The sequence below is a fragment of the Sorex araneus genome, chromosome 1 (genome assembly GCF_027595985.1).
Source record: "Sorex araneus isolate mSorAra2 chromosome 1, mSorAra2.pri, whole genome shotgun sequence".
NCBI classification, from domain to species: Eukaryota; Metazoa; Chordata; class Mammalia; order Eulipotyphla; family Soricidae; genus Sorex; species Sorex araneus.
In genome coordinates, this window is record NC_073302.1 from 274430518 (window position 1) to 274453635 (window position 23118).

A 23118-nucleotide genomic window follows, 5' to 3' on the forward strand; every position below is an offset into this window, starting at 1 on the left:
AGTATGCCACTATACATTAGCTGAAATCTATTCCTACAGTCAGAGTTCTCTATTTCACAACCAGATCTCCTCACTAAGTTTTTACTGAAGCCCGTGCATTCTGAAACTGTATTTTGTTGGAGAATCACTATTGCAGGTGAAAGGCAAGTCACTGCCACACTTATGTATCGCATGTTATAGGTGCCAGAAGGCCTATCTGCGATTAAAAAAAAGTGCAATTCTTGTCATTCAATAAAATTAAATATGAAATGAACATGATGAATGCTGAAAAGAACAAATCAGATTAGTGGAAAACGTTTATGTAAATACTGAAAATTAGGGAGGGACGTTTGGAAAGCTTTCATTGGGTTTGGGGTTGAGGGTGTAAGCATTTTACATCCAAGTTCAACTCAAAATCATCCCATATTATGTCCTTCTTCGACACAACAGCATTTTTATTCTATCACTCAGGAAGAAAAGCTTTTTGCCACTCCACTCCCCCCAACAACCATTAGAAGGAAACAACCTCCAGTAGTGGAGAGGAGGACGCGATCTGGAAAAAGGGCGTGGAAGACTTAGATTGTGAGTCACGAGGCTAATTACACACTGGTACCAAAAGAAAGAAAAATTTTAAGTGAGAATGGACAGTAAACAGGGAAAGAGGTGATCTGGAGAAATTTCTTTATACATTTTCAGAATTCTCTCAACTCTTCAGTGCCTGAGGGTAGATTTCTCTTTCTATTTTACATTAACAATAAAAGATGAAGGACAATTTTTAAAAGTTAACTCTTTAGTAAGACTATTTTATTTAAAAAATTCTCAAAATATAAAAATAATAAACATTATGGATATTTAACAAACAAAACAACATAATTCAACTATAAATAATAAAAATGTTGACAACCCCACATAAACATGTTATACTATAAACATTCTACGCATACAATAGTAGTTTTCTAGTTCAAGTTTTACCTTGTTTTAGTTCAAGTTTTATAATCACTTTAAGAAAAGAACCAAAAAAGCTGCTACAGCTTAACCAATTACTTTCGCTCCACTGAAAGAGCAGGGAATTTTTTCCCCATGCCAACACACATTCGTGAAATGGGACACTATGGGCACAGGTATTAAAAACTGGAACAATCCAATCTCCAGACAAGAGAAGTCTCCTTTGGTGTTTTAGGTTCAACAATCCACAAAACTGAGTTAAAGCAAACTGCTTATTACGGGAAATCTTGTGCCATCCATGTTCTGAAGTATATCACACCTCAAACAGGTTCAGAATTCTGAGAATCAAACGTAAACATCTATGAATGCTTTGCTGATACTTAAAAATTGTATCTTAAGAACATTCACTAAGGTGCTGGAATGAAGTCTTGTAGATGTAGGAACAATCTACACCCATCGATGCAAAACGTGTACAATGTAAATAATACATCTCTTCACAATTCATCAAATGTTCTGTAAATATTTAAGAATTACCCTGCCTCCTGCTGAGTAAAAGACAGACGGGAATTTAGAGCAGAGCAGAGCAGGGCTACATCATGTTTTAGGACTAAAAAAGCTTTCCATTTCAAATATGGGAAAACTGAGCCAAGCGGATTGTATCATTCTCGCTGAATGTATCATTATTTATTCCAGCCAGATTAACACTGTTCTTATCAAAAGAAATAACAACAATCCAATGAAACTATTTCTTTTTAGGAGCTGGGCTCTAATGGTATATCATATCTTTAAATTGTGGGTTTAATGGGCTGGGCTCTTTACCTGACTGACTGCAAATCACTTTTTAAATTATGCTGCTATGTTAGAGTAAATCACAAACGATCATAGTTAAGTTACGTAACAGTTCAAAATGATATTGAAGGGTTATAGCACCAATGACTTTTTCCTAAGACACTTGAGGGGCTGCATCACTTGTAAAGTATTATTTATCTTGTAAACAAGACCAAAAATATTCAATTGATCTGTATTTTGAGCATAAATATTTATAAACTCTATTAAAAAAACAAATATCGCATGAGTAGGGAAGCTAATAGTGTAAAATCTAAGTATATTGAAAATATAAAGATATATAAAAGGTTTCCATAATGCAATCATGCAGAGGTAAACAGCTTCAATTACACAAGTGATTCTGTACAGTTATCTACACATAGCTCCATGAGAATCCTACTTAGGAAAAATGAAATCGTGAAAAACTCCTTATTTTCAATTGATCAGCATAAGGGAATTCATGTAACTGACCTATTGGATAGCATAGCATTTTTTAAAAAGAGCAATGATCTTAGTGAGAATCAAATCATCTAGACTTCTGATTCTCAATGCCACAGTCAGCTTTGCTTTATTTTGTTTTTAATTTAAAAACAAGGGGGTCGGGGGAAAGATGACAAAACAAAGTTAACAGTGATTGGGCCTGTGGTCCACATCCATTAGCCAACCAAACTGGTACAGAAGTACAGTCTCTTCAGGTAATGTTCTTTGGGTTTCTAACCTACCACATAAACCACTACTGCATAGGTAGAAATCTTTCCGCAAAAAGAAAAGATAAAGAGCTCACCTGGGAAGTATTTATAAACTCCCTAATTTAAAAATGTGAACTAAAACAAGAGCCAATTTTCAAAATCCCTTGTGGGCTAATAGGTCATAAATATGTTAGAAGACCTTCCAAAACACATACTTTTCCCCACTCTAACTTTTGTGGATAAAAATAGATAATTTACATTATACTGATGTGTTCATTCTTTTTTATTTTTCATGAAAACAAACACAATGCACAGGAGGGTGAGGTTAGGGGAAAGGGCATTTGCAGAATACTTTGAACACAAAGAAGTAAAAATATGAGCATAGATGAAAGAACTGGAAAAAAAAGAGTGACTAGAATTAAGTGTAATTTGAACTTTCGGATAAAGATTTCCAAATAAAACTCCTCAAATACCTCATTAGACTCAAGGAATATTCGTAACTTTGTGAACACTTTTCTTTGTGCTCATTTTATAAAAAAGAGTACTTTGGGTCAGTAGGATAAGATTTAATCAGTCTAAAAATAGTTATAAGCCACATTATAAATAAATATGGACATACACCTTTCAAGACTGGAAATCTGTAATTTTTTACAATATCAGACACACTACTCCCCCTTGCTTTTAGGATTGTCTTTGAAGTCTTGATTGCATATGCAGAAAATAAGGTAAATTGTGAAAGCTAGACATTAAATAAATTCATTTCAACATGTCTACTCCACAGATCATCCTGCATTTCTTGATAGAAAACTATACTCCGTGTTGGTGTTGAAGAACCAAAACATTAAAAAATTATTTGGGCAGGTGGCATTGGCAACAACTTCGGTTCGGTAAAAGTATTTTTAGAAGATAGGCAAGTTATTACAGTGTGCAATATAGAAAAGTTTTTTATCATCTGTTCAAAATTATTTGACTATTCTAACCCCAAATATGTATCCTAAATTCCAGAAAAATTAAAACAAAACCCATGCTAAACTTTTAAATTATTTTCTTCATTGTAATTATTCATGCCAATAAACACAACCTCATGGCTTTAGAGATGTCCTAGACACAATTCTTAGCTTTGCTGAGACTGAGTTTATCGCATATTAGGAAACCAAGAGGTTTTTTTTATCCTTTTTATGGTGTTTAAAAAAATAAATGGCTATAAAAGGAGAAAACACTTAAATGAGAAAGGTCAGACAAAGCACACACTCAGATATACTTCTGGACTCGGGTGTACCCTTAGAGAACTGTAAAGATAAAATGCTAATTATAGTACATGTAAACAAATATCCAAATTGATAAGGGGCAAACATAAAATGACAAAATGATTTTTAAACAGTCGTCTCCAGAGAGGAACACTTCTTGCTGTGGTGGTCACAAAGCTAAATTCAGGCAATGATGATCTCTCTCTGCTGGAAAAAGAGAAGACTATTAAAAAAAAGTAACTTTGAGAACAGCATACAAATCTAAAAACTGAATTGATTTCAACTTTTCTAAACATTAAAAACATCTATTTGAGAAAGTGACAAAGAAGCTGCACACAAATTAGACAAAGGATCAGTTTCAGGTCAAGATGATTTTAATAATACCTCTCTATTCTCCTTAGAACATTAGGCTGCGGAGACAACAGTGCTGAAATACAGCTAAATTTTTGATTACCTGATAACCAAGAAGACAGAATAACCTAGATGACCAGATACCAGAAGATAATCATCTCAATATCCTAATCCCTCTTCTACTAGCCCACCTTCTTTATGCATAGTAAAAAGTGTTCACACCTTCTCCCTTTGTTAAAAACACACAAAAGGGGAAAGATTTCTTTCTTTCTCTGGAACCCTGTTTAGGGTCTCCTGTTATCAGGAACTTCTCTGCCTCCTTTTCCCTTAAGTAAAATCTTTTCTGAATTTGGGCGGGGAAAGGAATCAAATCTTTGGTTAGGAAATGTAGCAACTGACAAGACTATAAACTATATTTCAGGTGGGCAAGTAGTTTCAAGAAATCAAGAGTGAATTTTAAGATATTGTTTATGAAAAGAATAATTTGTTTCCCAATGATTTCAAATTGTGAGGTGTACCTAATTTCCTTAAACTCCATATGACAATCGTTTTCATTCTTTAATCACATTATGACAAAATGCTATACAAAGCACAATGATCAACAATAAAAATAAAGAAAAACATCAAAATGAGACAGTGTATACAGAGAAAGACCAACTTCAAATGATGGGAAAGTGATAGCATCAAATAAAAAGGAAGGGCATGAAGGAGGGGCTTAGAAAGAAGTTAATAAAATAAGTTGACACAAATAGGTTAAAAAAACTCTTTCAATTACACTAAGCAATGAGGATATAACACTATATGAAAATTATTTACCATATTGGGCTTTTTTCCTACTAAAAGTGCGCTTTCATTAGAAATGACTGATAACAGCACTTATATTCCCCAAAATGTCTCTTTCACTGGATTATCTGCTGTGATCATGATCAAGGGGAATGAAAAATACACTTCTCGAAAAAGCCTATATACATACCTCAGAACTAGGCAGTTCAAAAGCTAATGATAATAAGGTAGTTCCCAAGATCTGAGAAAAGGAAATATACTTATTGCCTTATAAATAATGTATACTGGTGTTATAATTCTACATTAAATTTAAACTTTTAATTTATAGGGTTTTAGAACAAGGAAAACCCTGTAAGACCAAAATGTGAACAACCAGAATTTCGTGTTTCAAACTCTTGCTTTAACAGTGGGTGAGGGGGAGGAAGGGAGGAGGAGGTAGAGGAGGAAGGCTTACAAATATTTATATAAATTTTAGAAGGACTAAAATTCATTTTCTTTAGTTCATATTATATATAAAAGGGGAGGAAGAAAAAGACTGATAATGTCTGTATAATATTCTAAAACCACCATTGCCATTCAACACACCAAACAAGCAACCACTTTTGCTTTCTTTCTGTAAACCCACAAAGCCAACATTTAGTTTTCTAAGATTGGAAATACATGCCCTCTCTCGCCCCCCAAACAGTTCTAGTAACAAGAAATTTCCTTCAATTAAGCTCAGCAATACTTTCTACAGGTAATCAGCTTAAAACAGTGAAGTCTTTTCTTTATAGCAAACTTAGTTGTTATATTTGCTCATATACAGTAAAATAAGAACTATAGTACACATTCCCATTTCTGTAACATATTATTAAATGCTGGGTATCTGTTAAATACTAAAATTAATTTTTAAAATGTTACAAGTATCCAATAACATTTTAAACACTTTTTAAGTAGACATAAAATACTGAATGAAATATGTAAAATGACAACCATCCCTTGTGGTAATCCTAATCAATCTTTTAACCAGTAAGATATTTCCTTTAATTTTTTTCCTGTATTAAATAGCTACCTACATTGATGTCAATTCCTTTTTCTCTCAAAACTCAGCCCAGATTTGTTCTCTAAGCAAAAAGAACTTGGTAGGAGACCTGTAGAATTAAAAATGCATTTCAAATTTTTCCATAGCATATTGGAATATGAAAGAATTTTAAAGTTCGAGTTCAGAAGCAAAAGGAAAGGTTTTAAGTGGGAAGAAAAAGTACTAATGATCACAAAAGACTGCATTTCACAGGGTGAAAGGAATCTGTGCCTGAAGAGTATCTGGGAGTATTATACACAAAACAAAACTAAGGCACATTGTATGAATTAGTGTACCATAACCAAATCTAAGTTGTTTCTATTGATACAATAATAGAAACAACAAATCGGGACTAGGTGTATTAAACTGTTTTAGATCAAAACACTTAACGTACCCCTCAAGAAAAGTTACAGGTGTGAATCTCAAGAGGTCGTCTAGTACAGTCCCTTTCTTTATACAGACAAGGAAACAAACCTGGGTAAGTGACAGACTGTGTCTGGCCAGAAAGGAAGTTGCAGAGCTGAAGTCCAAAGCTGACATTGTGAATGTGGCAAGAGGGTGGGGAGGCCAGCTGTTGGGGAGGAGGTGGGGGGGAGGTGGTGCTCAGGGGTTATTCCTGGCTCTGCACTCAGGAATTACGCTTGGTGGTGTGTTTGGAAACCATATGGGAAAGCTGAGACTAAACCCAGGACAGCCATGTGCACTGCAAACACCCTACCCATTTTACTGTTGCCCTGGCCCCCAAAAGCAAATTTTCTTAATCCTTGTCAAATATTCAGTGCCAGGCCATTTTTGGATATATTAATCCAAGTAGGAGATATTAGATCAGTGCCTCTTAGCTTACTTAATATATGCACTAAATTCAAAAGGTACTTCTGAAAATGACTACAAAACAGTATTCCAAAATATTGGTGCCTTAGTAATAATATGAAAATCTCATTAAAGATACATGTGCATCTGTAACCCCATTTGTGTGCAACTCAATGGTATAAACTGGTTAGCAAAATGGTACCAGTGACCAAGACCTTCAAGAGAGATTATTAAAAAATTGATAAGAATTAACAAGGGAGGTAATTGTCACTCCATTATTGGAGTTATGTGCATCCATTCATTAATTTATCCAACAAACATCTGAGTGCCCATAAGAGCCAGGCTTTGTGACAATCACTAGAGATAAAAAGATGAATAAGACATGGTCCCCTTCCTAGAGGAGCTTGTAATCTAGTGGAGAAGACAGACATATAAACCAGATAAATTATATTACAACATAAGTACTGTAACAGATATGAACAAAGTGCTGTATTAGGAGGAAGGGTAAAGATATGAACTATGTTTACTAGCTAATGACCAAGAAGTCTACTTATTTTGTGCAAGAACTTCAACATTTACTACTAACACAATTTCACGCTTAGTCAATAATTTAAAAGGAGGTAGCAATGTAGAATTTTTAAAAATAAATAAACTTGGTGCCAAAATCAGAATGTCTGAATTCAAAGCTAGTCTTCTACTTCTGAGTTGTGGTTTTAGACAACCACTCTACTTCCATTAACCCAAGTTTCCTTATCTGTAAAATGGGAATTAACTATTGCAAAGAAATCATTTTAACTTCCAACTGAGTACAAGTAGAACATTAATATTAAACATATTAATTTTCCAAAACTCAATACAAATAGTAGGTAACAGTCATAATAAATCTTATTAATAATAAATATATAATTGTGAGCTTAATGAAAGTTGCTAAATTTACCTCAAGTCTTTGGAACCAAATTAAAATATATTTGTCTTCTGATTTATTAAAAGCAACATCGCTTAAAACACTTAAAGTTTAGGTAGTAATAAATTTAAGATAAGGGAAACTAGTAAAGTTATTTAAGTAGTAGTAGATAATTCCAATCATAAGGGAATTTTACAATTTTTTTAAAGATAGCAGGCTAATAAATTTATAAAGCCAAAAATCAGTACGCAGATTTAACTGGCCTTTGAAAGATTTACTTTCTTTATAATACCTGTTTGGTGTAAAGAGAAGAAACGTGAGCCTCTGCCAATATGGCATCTTTCACGACTACTAAAAAGAAAAGAAAACAAACTTACCTAATGAATTAGAATAGCACATAGTAAAAATACAAGAGACTACATAAAAATATACCAGATAAAGAACTTTTTCAGTAAAATCACTATTTTGACAAAAAGAATCTGATACTGAATTCTTAAATATTAACATGTGCAGCATTTCTATGAAATAATATTACCAGCAGGAACATATATACACAAATTAAGTGTGTGTGTTGGTGGGGAGAGAGGGAAAAAAAAATTAACAGTATTCTACTAGTTATTTCATTGGCAGGAGATTAGAGGGGCAGAACTGCAGTTTGTGTCTAAGGGCCCCAAACTTGGGGAGAAAGTGATCTTTTAAAATGTGGCTTTTAATATAATCACTATAATCTGAGGAGGGGCAGAAACACTAGCAATCGAAATGATGTATTTCAAAAGGTAAGTATGTAATCTCCTGCCCCCTCATTCTATAAAGAATGCACTTATTTTCTGGAAGCTGCTGAATCAACTTTCAATGATCATATTCATTTGCCAGAGAAATCCATTAAAAAAAATCACAATATTGTTGCAAATGTCAAAGATTTTTATACAAGCATAGAAAATGCACACTTGAAATATCAGACTGAAACACTTACCAAACAGTGTTTTCCTAAAGTAGTATCTATAGTACATTTCTTTATTCATACATCTTCAAATGGTCAAGTTTTCTTTCATACATCCAAAATGTAATGTGATGTTTTCTTATTCACCAAATACTACTTGAAGTCTGGTTCCAAACTAATCAGCCTGCTTTTAAATTTTAAGACATCTGTTGAAAATTTGTATGATCAAACCAAACTGAAGTTGTATAAATTTTAAACATGGATTGTACATTATTATAAAGGTACCAGCAACCATTATTGTTAAGAATAAATTAGTGATTAAGCTCTTTTAGTGATAATTGGGGGTAAGGGTAGATCACCATCTGGAATGGTCTATTTATTTTAGATTTTTTCTTTGTTTTTTTTTTTCTTTTTTCTTTTTTTTTTTTAAATCAAGGAACATTGTCTTGGCCTTTTTTTGTGTCATTGTTTTCTTTTCTTTTTTCTTTTCTTTTGAGAGACCATTCCACTTTATTTTTCACATCTGAATGCATAGGGACTCATATGCAAAGCAGTCATACACCGTAATCATTAAAACCCATATGGTAAAATACATACACAAGTCCAACAAAAGGCTAATACATAGTAAAGCCTAAGCATACTACTATGTAATATTATGAATACATAACGGGAGAGTTTAGTTATAGTACTATGTTATCTATCCATTTTTTGAAAACATTCATTAATATTTTAAATGCAAATTCATTCCTTATTTGGAGTAAAACAAAAAATCTGCTAAGTTATAACAAGTATTGGTCATAAGTTTTCAGACCTATTCATTTAAATTACAAAGAACCCAAAGAATTCTGTAATGTTCAGTAGAAGTATGTAATAAAAACATTGCATATGTTTCTAATGTGATGTCTTTTGCAATTGTTTACTGAAATAAAACGCAAACATCAATCTTTCAAAATACAGGATCAGAAGGTAGTTTTCTTCTTTTTTTCTATTTGTGAAATCCATCTTCATCACATTTTACCAAAAATTGTTTTTTACAAATATGTAAAAGTACATTAGGTAATACTAATGAAACACAGGTAGAGTTCTAGCATATGCAGATCAATGATCAGTCAAATCATCTTCTCCAAGAACGCGATTCATTGTCCTCTTCTTCTTCATCATCATCTTGAAGTAATGAGTCATCCACCAAAGACTCTTCCTGAAACTTTAGGTTAAAATGCATTTAGGAATTTACCCAAAAAAAAAAAGAAAAAAGAAAAGAAAAAAGGTGACACTTTTAAACAATGACTTCTCTTAAGCTGAACACGAAAGGTACTTTCTATAGCTAGAACATTCAAGAAACAATGATAAATAACCTTTAACCACTCCGGTTTCTCTTAAGTACCGTCTATAGCTTGTATCAAACCAGCACTAAAGACATATAGAAGTAAACCTTTGTACATACCATTCCTCCTGTCTCTATTAAATTATGCCATGTTCTATAACTAAAAGGTATTGCTCAATAGTTATTTCTTTTTGTAAAGAAAACATCCATAAGTCTTCTCTGATTTGCTCTGTCTAATCCTGGACACTAAATCAATCAACATTTTGCACAGAAGTCTATATAAAGATTCAAATCTATATTCTGCCATATGTAACAAACATGTTCTTTTATAACATTCCTTTCTTTTATCCATTCCCTTTACAGAAGTTTCTCAGACTACTTTCCAAACTTTTCAAAATACCTAATACCAGGAGCTCTCCTGCTTTTCTCCCCATTCAATTCAAAATCATGGAAGGACAAAGGTATAATCTAAAATATAAAATGACAAATTATGTATGAGATTCAAAATAAACATTTTATTCTTGCATTTGACTGTAGATATGTATAACAGCCTTGAATGCTCTTCAAACAAAATGAAGTGCCACTGTGAAATTCATAAAGGCCAACCTTTCTTTATCAACTTCCTCAACTATTTCCTACAGTTATTTCATGATTAAACAATAAACGTTGTTGTTTTTAAGTTATGGGTTAAAAATGGTTATCCCACTACTGCTCTTTACACACATATTTCTCAGCCATCAGACTGTTTCTTAAGAAAAATGTTCTCTCCCACACCTAGCTTTTTATATAGAATGAATTTCTCAACTATAATCCTGCCCCACCTCTAAGTAATGGAAACAACTCCCCCTTTTTTTTAATCACTTGAGGTTCAGCTCCCTCTCACCACATCCTTTATGAGTTTTGCAGAAACAATCGTTCCCTCCTCTGGATACCCGTAGCATATTGTTCAAATCTTTACTCAGTGCATCAGTCTGCCTTTAATAAAGTTACCTATGTGTCTGTCACTACCCCTTTCCAGATAATAAGCTCCTTGATGATAGGGACCGTGTCTTATTCATTTTGTGCCTATCACAGTTCTATTATATAGCAAACATTCATTCTAATAAACTAAAATGATAAGAATTTAAATAAAGGAACCTGAAAAGTTAATAAAGCGAGTAGAATATATGAGTAGAATATAGGCTCTAAAAATTCAAATATTATGAATTTCCTGTGGATAAAAATCTAATGAATTATCTTGTAAAAGTAAACGAAAACTGGGCTTGTATACAGCTTTTTGGATTAGCAATCCATAGTTCTCATTAATCCAGAAAATTTAAGGTTATTTACATTTATCAGATATCCCCTACCAGAATATAGCTCAGGAACAGAAGACTTAATGTTATAATCAGAAACATAAAATTACAATTTACATATAAATAGAGTTAAAATCAAAATGGAAAAGAGAAAAAACATACTTCCTCTTCATCAGGTTCCACTTCTTCAGTTTCAACCGCTGAAATATTAGTTACTGGCTTATTCCATGCCAGCTTTAGATCCTGCCCTTTGAAACGAGCTCCATGAACTGCAGCCTGAAACAATTAAGAATACAGGAAAATAAAAAATCATTTATTGGGAAAACATTAAATGTTACAGTGCTTAATATTTAAATTAGATAAGCACAAGTAAAAAAAAAGATTATCATTTTGCTCTGTAATTATTTACCCCTATATTTAATATCATGAATTTTAATTAACATTCTATTTACCCTTAAAATCAGTATAAGTAATTTGATATTTCTTTAAAAAGAAAACAAAAAGGGGCAAACCAGACAGTTCGAAGTGCTCAAGAACATAATCTACATGCTCCTGTGTTTGATCCCTGGCATAGCATGTACTAGAAGGAAGAGAAAGTCCTGAGAACCAAAACAGAAGTAGCCCCACCAAAACAAAAACCAGAACAAAACCTCACATAACCTAACGTAATTAAGTAGTGATATCTGATTGTTAAGAAAACATTATGGAGCATGGCTGGTTTAAGGCCCTTGCCTTGCATACGGCTAATCTTAGTTCAATCTCTGGCACTGCATAAAGTCCCCCTCTGTACACCAGGAATGATTCCCTGAGCACAGAGCTGGGAATAAGCCCTCAGTACCACTGGGTGGGGGAGGCTCCAAAACAACGGGAAAAACTCCCTACAAACTCCACGTTACAAGCTGTGTATTCAGAATACAATGGTACTCGCTACTTCTTTTGATTTTTCAGATAAAAATCCCATAGCAACTGATTTTTCAGTTGCTATTTCAGATAAAAATCCCAAAATACTCAGAAATCGAGCTAAAGATTCTGAATCAAAGGCTAAATGAGCTTAAGTGCTCAATGCATTCTAATTTTTGTTAATATATGGACAGCATTATTATCAATATGAACAAGCAATCATAAGGTTAGATATGTATATATGTATGAGAAGTAAATAATTTTCAAACTACATCATGGGCTGTTTGATGCCTAAATAATTAGTATAACACTGAAAATCTCCAAGAAGAAAATGAAACTTTTTACTGGAAATAAAAATCACTTTTATCACTTGTCATCCTGTCGATCTTCAATTTGCAAAAATGGAAATACTTCCTAAAAAGCTTTTAGGAGTGAATATACTAAAACTTTAGTAAATAATCAAATTCAACTACTGCTACATTAAGTGACTGGCTTAAAAAAGTAATACATGATGGACGTTTCTCAAAAAATTAGAAATTGAGCTCCCATTTGACCCAGCAATACCACTTCTGGAAATATATTCCAGAGATGCAAAAAAGTATAGTAGAAATGGCATCTGTACTAGTATTTTCATTGCAGCACTATTTATAACAGCCAGAACCTGGAAAAAACCCGAGTGCCCAAGAACAGATGACTGGTTCAAGAAACTTTGGTACATCTACACAATGGAATACTATGCAGCTGTTAGAAAAGATGAAGTAATGAAATATGCATATATGTGGATTAACATAGAGATCAACATTCACTTAGTATGAATGTTGATACTAAGTGAAATGAGTCAGAAAGAGGGACAGACATAGAAGGACTACACTCATTTGTGGAATAAAAGTATCAGAATAGGAGACTAACACCCAAGGATAGTAGAGATAAGGACCAGGAGGCTTGCTCCACGGCTCGGAAGCTGGCCTCACATGCTGGGGGAATGGACAGCTCAGATAGAGAAAGCAAAAGATGTTTGGAGGGCCCACTCGGGATGGAAGATATGTGCTGAAAATCGACTATAGATTGAACACGAAGGCCACTTAATACCTGTATTGCAAACCATAACACCCAAAAGGAGAGAGAGAGTAAAAGGGAATGGCAGGCAGAGGACCGCCCCCCACTGCCCACAGAGGGGAGATACTGAGAATACTGGTGGTGGAGAATGCACTCTGGTGGAGGGATGGGTAATCAATCACTGTATGACTGAAACATAAGCACAAAGTTTGTAAGTCTGTAACTGTATCTCGTGGTGATTCATTTTAAAAAAAAAAAGTAGTACATGGAAGCTGGAGCGATAGTACAGAGGGTAGGGGATTGGCCTTGCATGCAGCCAATCCAGGGCGAATGCCCATCAGGAGTGAACCCTGAGGTCAGTCAGGAGTATACTTTAAGTACTGTCAGGTATGGTCCTTAAACCAAAATAATTAAATTAAAAAATAGTGCAAGGTACAACAACAAATCAGTATTAGTAATATATAAGTAACTCAGTCACAAAAGTTCCACAATCTCAAAGGATAGCATAATAAGAAATGTAGAAACAACTATATATTTACATATATACAACATATTTATTTTATATATACACATTTACATATATGTATATATTTACATATATACAGTTTTACATATACTTAAACAATTACATACATCTGACCATGAGTTGTGCATTAAAGTCCCCAATTACAAATTTATAACTCCATATATATTTATTATAAATCTAAAAGTTTTCTGCCTATTAAAATGCAGCTCAAGAGGCCAGAGAGATAGCACAGTAGGTAAAGCAATTGTCTTGCACAGAGGCAGCCTGGGCGCAATTCCTGGCATACCATATATTCATCTAACACTATGAGGAATGACTCCTGAACACAGTCAAAAGCAAGCCCTTGAGGGGCTGGAGCGATAGCACAGCGGGTAGGGCGTTTGCCTTGCACTCGGCCAACCCGGGTTCGATTCCCAGCATCTCCCTGAGCACCGCCAGGGGTAATTCCTGAGTGCAGAGCCAGGAGTGACCCCTGTGCATCATCGGGTGTGACCCAAAAAGAAAAAAAAAAAAAGTATGCCCTTGAACACTGCCAGATGTATTGCCAGATGTGACCCTCAAACCAACCAAAATAAAACAAAATTAAAATATGCAGTTACCAGTTTTTTAGTCAACAGCCTTACCCAAGGTCACATAACTGGAAATATTTTTAGTTTGGAAACTACTTATAATTGTTAAACTATTACATAGGAACACTTCACTATAAAAATTCTACTTGGTCTCATGTAAAAAGCTTGCTTGTATAACTCTTTTACCAGCTAATACTTGCAAAAATGTTACTAACAATTTTTATATTATTTTTGACAAAAAAATTCAGAAAAATTTCTAAAGAAATGGGGATTCGTGCTGGACAAGCTAAGCTTTCCACTAAAGCACAATGAGAAATCAATGACAATTCACAGAAAAAAACCTCACCAAACTTACAGTGCAGATTGACTAAGTTTGACATATCTGTCTGTATATGAGAGCTGCTGACTGTGCACCATAAAAATGAAGGAGGGGAAAGAAAGGGAAGGCATTTATAGCATGTCCTGCTAGGAGAAGAAAGAAGATGTGAGGAAGTTATAATCCATAACCATCAGTGAATTTTGGGGCAAGGATAGAAGAAACAGGAGTTTCAGAACAGAAAACTTGTGTTTCAGGTACAAAGCACGTGGTTGATTGGGGTGTACAGCTCCCAACACTCCTGTCAAAGAATTGAAATAATTCACGTATCTGAGCACAGAGCAAAGACAGAGACCCCCAAAGCACTCTGAAAATACACAGAGGAGGAACATGTTCCCCTCTCACCTTTCCACTGACAACAATGATCAATCCCAGTTTTTAATCTTTTTTTTTTTTTTTTGCTTTTTGGGTCACTCCTGGCTCTGCACTCAGGAATTACCTCTGGCAGTGCTCAGAGGACCATATGGGATGCTGGGAATCAAATCCGGGTCGGCCGCGTGCAAGGCAAATGCCCTACCCGCTGTGCTATCACTCCAGGCCCCCCCAGTTTTTAATCTTAAGGTCCTTCCACTTCTTTCCCTCCCCATCATGAAAACAGAAAACACAGGAGCCTTCTAAACCTAAAGCCTCAGTGCAGGTGTGGAGGTGTGACTTGGGGACAGGGTGGTAGAGAAATCCCCACGCAGTGCCTTTCGGAAGTTGTCAGGGAGGTGAGAATGCTGGCTCAGACCCTTGCACTGTGCCCCACATGACCCAATTTGAGCCCAGAAACTCTGTTGTTTGAGATTTCTGGAGTCAAAGGGGAAAGTGTGTACTCTGGTGCACTATAACCAAGCCATGTGCAAACACAGCAAGAGTATGACTCTCCAAGAACACTGCAACAAAGCACTTAAGCAACAAAACCTGCAACTCCTGGCAAATATCCATCAAGTGGTGCAAGCACTGCAATCAACTATGTGTACTCTCCAGTCACCACAGAAATCACAGCAGTGAACTAAGTAGCAGGTGGTGCTAGTGATGGTGTTGGTGGTTGGGGGCTGTTAACTGAACAAAAAAAAGCCACAGTGCCACCTGCAGGAAACAAAGTGAATGTAACCCAGGGCATAGACAAATTTCAGCACATAATTGTAAAAATAAGGTGGAATTCCCTAGAAAAGCAGAAATCTCCAAAGGGCAAACACAAAGACACAGTAGAGAAAAAAGAAGTGAGACGGGCATAACAAAGAGACTTAACAATGTTAGAAAATCTCAAATACAGAGAAGCAGGTACATCAAAAACAGCTATGAGAATTCTAGTGCAGGTGGAGTTCTTCACCAAAGAGACGTAAGACAAAGGCTGGGGAGGAAAAGCACAATAAACTCAATCTAGTAAGGGAAGACCTCAGAAATTGGAAGGTAAAAATGATGGCATTTAATCAGGTGGAGAAGGAGTAGATAAGCACGATTTAGGAGAAAGAGATCTTATGAGAAATATCAAATTCCATTAGAAGAGTAAACACCAGAGTAAAGGAAATTTCAAAAGGAAGAGAAAAGGAAGCAGAAGACCATATTACTCAAAGATTAACAGTTGGGTGGGACCAGAGAGACAGCTCGATGGGCTGAGCACATGTTCTGCATGCAGGTAGCCTGGCTTTGACCACCATAGGGCACCCAAGCATCACAGGCAGCACTTCCGAAACGAAACAAGCAGTAGTAGTGGCTGAGAACTTTCAAGAACCACAACTGTCCACAAAGCAGAGAGAAATTCAAATTTCTGAATCCAAAACTACCTATTACAAGACATATCACTGTTGAATTGGGATACAGCCCATGATACATGAAAAATAATGAAGATGCCAGGGCACAGGCTATAAAGTGGGGAAGTGACTTACAAAGATACCCATATATGGTTTTATCAAATTTCTCAGCAGAAACCCAAGCTAGCAGGAGAGAGTAGTATGACATATCCATGTTACTAAAAGATAAAAATTGGCATACTAGAATACTCTGCAAAACCACTCAAGTACGATGGGAAAATAAAGGCTTTTCAGAAACCATCAAGTTGAGTATTTATCACCATCAGACTTTAAGAAATGGTGGAAGGAGAACATCTATACGCAAAAAAATAAAAAGAAGGGGCTGGAGTGATAGTACAGTGGTTAGGGTGCTAGCCTTGTATGAGCAGACCTGGGTTTGATTTCCAGCACCCAGTATGGTCCCCCTGAGCCTGCCAGTAGTGTTGTGGGCAGAGCCAAGAGTCAGCCTTGAGCACCATGCCAGATGTGGCCCCAAACCAAAATAAAACAAGAAGCCAAAGAAAATAAAATAATAAAAAACTTAAAGTAAAATGAATAAACAATGGCAGAAAAATAAACAGTGATATAAGACATCTAAACATAAATGAGGATAAAGTAATTGACCACTCCCGACCCCCCAAAAAAAAACAAGCAAACAAAAAAAGTAGGTTATCTCAATACTTATAGCAATGAAGAGATAATCTATATAAGAAATTAACAAGGAATTAGTATTAAATGAAGTAACTGACATTTAAGGAAATGTGAAGATCTATTTTCTCATGCCACTGAAAATGTCACATAACAGGGGCTGGAGCAACAGCACAGCGGGTAGGGCATTTGCCTTGCACTCGGACAATCCGGGTTCGATTCCAGCATCCTATATGGTTCCCTGAGCACCGCCAGGGGTAATTCCTGAGTGCTGAGCCAGGAGTGACCCCTGTGCATCATCGGGTGTGACCCAAAAAGAAAAAAATGCCAGATGTATTGCCAGATGTGACCCAATTCCTGTCACTGTCATCACTGTCAAATCTCATCGATTTGTCCGAGTGGGCACCAGTAACGTCTCTCATTGAGACCTATTGTTACTATTTTTGGCATATCCAATACGCACGGGTAGCTTGCCAGGCTCTGCCTCTCGGGCTCGATACTCTCGGTAGCTTGTCGGGCTCTCCAAGAGGGGTGGAGGAATCGAACTCAGGTCAGCTGCGGGAAAGGCAAAAGCCCAAACGCTGTGCTATATATTAAAACTCCTGATTATATAAAATTACATTCTTTAAGGCAGTAATTCATTACCCTGACAGATTGCTAAAAATCTCAATTTTTTCCAAAATGAAATGCCTTATATGGATTCTTTTCTAATAGCTAAAAACACAAAAATTGTAATTTTTGTAAATCTCAGAGCATACAACTTCATGAGTTTATAAATCCTTATGACAGGTGTATAAGCACTGCTCTGGACCCAGGGTCAGACTGAAATCTTAGTACAACTAATAAGATTGTATTGTGATTTAGAATTGTGCTGTGATTTGGAATTGTACTGTAGTTAGAATTGTTCCTCTTTCTATTTCAAATTTTTGTAATTTTGTAAACAGAAAAGGGGGAGATGTAGGATGACATTACTTTGCCCTTTCCCTCCTTGCCACAAGTAGCTTGTCCCAGTTTTACCCAGAGTTTAGGCTTACCCCAGTCACACCCATCAAGGTGTTCCCGAATCTCTCCCATCCCTTTGTTTAGCTATAATCACTTCTCCATGCTCTCTTCCCCAAAAGAGTTATTCCTCGGCTTTCCCTTAATCCGACTCTGCTAATTTACAAGGTCAGACCTTCCTAGGATACTGAATTTATATTATATAAGTTAATATTGCCTTTCTCCTCTTCTTGTGCCTTTTGAATAATTTACTTTAAAGCTATGTCTGTTTTGTATAGACACAAGAAGACAATATTATGTTTTTATAACTTGGGAATTAATTGGCCTCGAATATTCCCTCCCGGGCCTCTGCTTTCTCCACTTAAGCCTCAGTTGCCCTCAGTTCCTAGCACCCCAAAGTAGGGTCCCCGACGTGGGACAGGAAGGATCCAGGGCAAGCGGTGAGTTATGTGCTACCCTGGCATCGAGATGGGCCTGGCCAAAGTGCCTAATTCTTAACTATAAGTTAAGAGCTTGATCATAGACAAATGCTGTCATGATCCAATAGTAATTATGAGACTGGGACCCTGCCAGGGATAGGAAAGACTGATCTGGCCTGAGCACTGTAGTCTGAGATTGAGATGGCCCCAGGAGAGCAATTCTATAAGCTTTAATGCATCTCTTATTGTGTCCATACAAAATAATTAATATTATGAATTCTTATATGTTTGCTGGCTGAGGAGAAGAGAAACACATTCATGGGACTCCGCCCTTGGGTGGATCCTCCTGCTGAAAGAGAATTAAGTCCTAGGAGAAGCATCCCCTAAGGGAAAGGAACCTTACCCTATTGATGGTGACCACACCTACGTGTATGCCCCAACCCCCTGATGCTGTGGAGATTTAACTAGGCTGTGAGAGTGGGTTGGGGGGCCAGATCCACGGGCCAGATCCACGAGGCAGATCCACGGGGAGAGATCCAGGAGAGCGGGAGAGAAGCGGAGGGAGAGAATGAAATAAACGGATCGAGCAACCAGTTTGGCCTTCTTCCTTCTTCCTTCTGTCGCCTGCCCTCGACTGACGGCACACACAGCGGTTCTGGGGCACCGGACGCGGGCGGTGAGACAGAGCCGCCTAGAGAGCCCGCGAGTGCACGCGCCCCTCGGCGTTCTTTAGTTTTTTACAGACAGGGTTTCTCGAACTTTTTCTACGTGCAACCTCTTTTCATTCAAGAAAATCTTTAGGTAATATCAGATATACAGGTAAAATAAAATAAATTTAAAAATCAAACACAGGGGCTGGAGCAATAGCACAGCGGGTAGGGCATTTGCCTTGCACGCGGACAACCCGGGTTCGATTCCCAGCATCCCATATGGTCCCCTGAGCACCGCCAGGAGTAATTCCTGAGTGCAGAGCCAGGAGTAACCCTTGTGCATCACAGGGTGTGACCCAAAAAGAAAAAAAAAAAAACACTGATCATAAATTACTTTTATTTTAAAAACAAATTTTTTCAAAGTTACGTAATGCCATAGTTTCAGAAGCAAAGTTCTGGGGAAGGGGCAGAAACAAAAGCCAATTACCATAGCCTACAAAGGGCCTGCCAGAAAGAAAATTGTGTACAAGTCACTATTCAAAATGTACCAATAAAAGATAACAATGAATCAATTAATAACCATGATATGTTCATGACTGCAAAGTAACAGTTTTAAAATTAAACCGTGGTCCTGCCGCCGAGATGTGATCCCAGGGGCCACACGCGTGTGCGGCCTCTCCGCAGCTGCACGAGCGTGAATCCAGACCCAGCTAAACTACTTTCGGCATGGGCAGCTCCTCACAGAATGTCTCCAGCCTGAGAACTAAGCAGCGGCCCCATGCCCGCCCAGGAGGGGAAAGGTATTTCTCTCTCTCGCCTCTTCCTTTCCGGGGATGAAGGGCGTGGTGACCACCATATTATGAGGACCACAGGCTTGCAATGATCCAGTATCTGGAAGAAATCTCCCTGGACTTAATTGTTAAAGTACAGAAATCCAAAACCGACCTCATTTCTCTTCACAACAGGTCTGACTCTAGTGGGGTGCTCCTAACAATAATAGTGAGGTTTGTGTTGAAATATTGAATATAATCAAAGTAAACAGAAAGTAAAGTGAAACTTATCAGTTACAAGGCAGGAGGAGGGTGCGTGATGGGAGGTGTACTGTGTGGGTTTTTTTTTTTTTTGGTGGTGGGATATGGGCACTGGTGAAGGGATGGTTGTTTCAGCATTGTGTAACTAAGACTTAAGCCTGAAAGCACCTGTAATTTTCCAATGGTGATTCAATAAAATAAAATTCTTATTCAAAAAAAATCAATAAAAAAAATAAACATTTTCTAGTAACTGATACTTAAAAAAAAAAAAAATTAAGCCGTGGACCCAAGAGATAGTACAAGAGCATGGCATTTGCCTTGTACACAGCTGACCAGGGTTTGATTCTGGGCACCAAGTACTGCCAGTAAGTGACCCCTGCACAGAGAGCCAGGAGTTAGCCCCTGAGCACTGCCAAGTGGACCCCCACACAAGAAACTGAATCTTATCTGAACCCTTAAAGTGAATATAAAAATTATAGAAACACGCAAACCCTAACTAGGCATTTAGCACTTAAAATACATAAATCTGTTTTAGGTATTTTTAGGTACCATGATATTGTAATTGTTTTAGCTTTGTAAAACTTTAAATATTACATGACACATTTGGAAATATTTACAAATGAAATGGCCTGAGTGGCAACAGTTCCAAACTAAGGGAGGGAAAACTTACAGTGGGTGAAAGGGGCAGAAAGGTAGTAAGCAGGCAGGTGCCCATGCCCACTGCGTTCGGTCCCTAACACTGCCAGAAATTCTAAGGGCAGAGCCCGGAGTAAGCCCTGCACACTGCCAGGTGTGACACCTGCGCACAGCCCCCCCTCCCCTCCGCCCCCGGCTCCCCACCAAAACAGAAACAAATTAGGCTCCAGAGCTTCAAACGTACTTATAGGATTTACAAATGAACTATGCTTCACTGGAAACTCCTGAAAATTCAGCTTTAAAACAAACACTGAGTTCTTTTCTGAAGGGCAATTTTATTTCAGGTAATTTGTAACATCTTACCTATTTTGTTACTATTGCTCTGAGGCACACCCCAAGGTGCTTAGGTCTCACCCCTGCTTCTACACCTGGGGAGCACTCCTGGCAGTATTCAGGGGCGCATAGGGGGCTGGGGCTGGACACAGGTTGGACATGCGCAAGGCAAGCATCTACCCACTCTATCACTCACGCCACAACATCCTGTCTTTGCAATGCAAGTTTTTTCTGTAGGATTCTTTTTTTTTTTTGAGGGGGATCTTTAATATTTCAGTACACATATGTAGAAGTATCATAATCCATATCCATCTCATCATCCCTAAGAGATAACCAGTACTATATGTTCGGTCATTAAGTCCAAGCAAATACTGAAAGGATGTACACAGTTTATACAGGGCTTTGCCCGTCTGTAGTTTACTGTAGGTAAATTAATGCATTTTACAGTGGTTGTAGATGTAACTGTGTAAACTTGTTTTACAACATTCTACCTGTTTTACAACTTTCTCCTTACATTAATCAACACACGTTTTCCTTAAATTGCTATATCCATTTTATATTAAGCACATTCACATTTCTCGAGTGGCTTAGCAGTATTTTATTTTATTTTACAGTGTACATTTTCACTGAAAAGACTGCTGTTACTCTTTAGCTATTTTGTGTGTATGTGTTTGTGTGTGTGTGTGTGTGTGTGTGTGTCATGAAGCTTTCCATTTTCAAGGATTGGTGTTTATCGACGTTCACTTTTTTGACTTCTGGATATTCTGACTTCTAAATAACTGCCTGCAACATTACTTCCAGAAACCTACTCTTTCACTATCTCTGCATGAATACCCTCCCACCCTACCCAGCTCCCCACGTACTCCCCTCTCCTGGACCGAAGACGTTGCTCAGTGCTAATGCTCATCATGCCTTGCAAGCAAGAGACCCTAACACCTGAGTTAGATCCTTGGTACCACAAATAGATCTCAAAATTTTTCTGATTTCAATTTATTTTGGAATGAAAAGCTACAGGTGGGCAGGCAAATAGTATTGCAGGTAAAGGCTCCTACCTAGGAAGCAGCAGGTGAGTTTATTCCCTGGCAGCACACATGGTCCCTAGAGCAACCCATGAGCAAACTGAGCACAGGTGGGCGTGGCCCCAAATTACTTCCCTCCCCAAATATAGAGCCTTATTTTTTGTCCCACAGTTGGACAAGTTTTGCCCAAAAGTCAGATGACTTTATACTATTTTATTTTAAAATAAATAAAACATCTACTTTGTAATCTACAAAATTCTATATATATAGTCCTATTTTTCTCTTATCTGATCATTCTAGACCATTACTACTTATTTTTTTACTTCATACTGAAATCAGAATACTTTTCAGATTATTTCTCATTACATGAAATTGACTAACTCTAGTCCTATTGTCCATAAATATCTGAAAGCAAGAAAAACTTCTAATTGAAACAGTGCAGATTACACTTTTAATAAAATAGCAGTCATTTGCATCTTTCTTAATCTAAAAATCATACATAATAATACTTTTTTATACTCTGGGGGTGGGGGATGGGAAACGGGGAGGAGTTTGGGCCATATCTAGTGGTGTTCAGACTTACTCCTGCTTATTTTTTTACCCATTTTGTGACCAAGGCAAAGCCAACTTATGAGTAAATGACTATTACTAGTGCTATCTAACTTTTTTCTAAAGGTACTATTAAACAACAAAGTACTAAGTATTTAGTGTCGAAGACGGAGGCAAAACTATTATTTAGCAATTTAAATATCAAAACACTTGAGAACAAAATAAAAACATTTTCTTAAAGATGATTTTGTAAGATAGTGATATGACAGTAACATAATTGATAAAATATGAGAAACTTTTCTTTATATAAGCAATAGAAATATATTATTTTAAAAACAGTAATAAAAATTACTAGTGGAAACTAGTACGTAATATAAATTATCTATACAAAGAAAACTTTAAAATACTCTTACAGAACAAGATTGAAGGACTCAAAATAGTGATATGCACTAGAGGAAGATATAGTATTATTAAGATATT

At 36.6% G+C, this 23118-nt stretch overlaps 1 protein-coding gene across 12 annotated transcripts in view; it reads right to left on the reverse strand.

The window, feature by feature from the left end:
• Nucleotides 1–751: 751 nt before the first annotated feature.
• RBM26 (RNA binding motif protein 26) overlaps nucleotides 752–23118 on the reverse strand; it is an 88086-nt gene continuing 65719 nt past the window's right edge. For 7 of the 12 annotated variants that reach the window (XM_055130772.1, XM_055130911.1, XM_055130628.1 and 4 more), the window contains 4 exons: nucleotides 11315–11428; nucleotides 8567–9737; nucleotides 7886–7944; nucleotides 752–3892 (listed from right to left, as the gene is read on the reverse strand). In XM_055130772.1, the coding sequence (XP_054986747.1) occupies nucleotides 9648–9737; nucleotides 11315–11428 (204 nt within the window). In that variant the 3' untranslated portion in view covers nucleotides 752–3892; nucleotides 7886–7944; nucleotides 8567–9647. The remainder of the gene's footprint in view (nucleotides 3893–7885; nucleotides 7945–8566; nucleotides 9738–11314; nucleotides 11429–23118) is intronic. The other 5 variants (XM_055130418.1, XM_055130301.1, XM_055130232.1 and 2 more) reach the window with 5 other exon arrangements.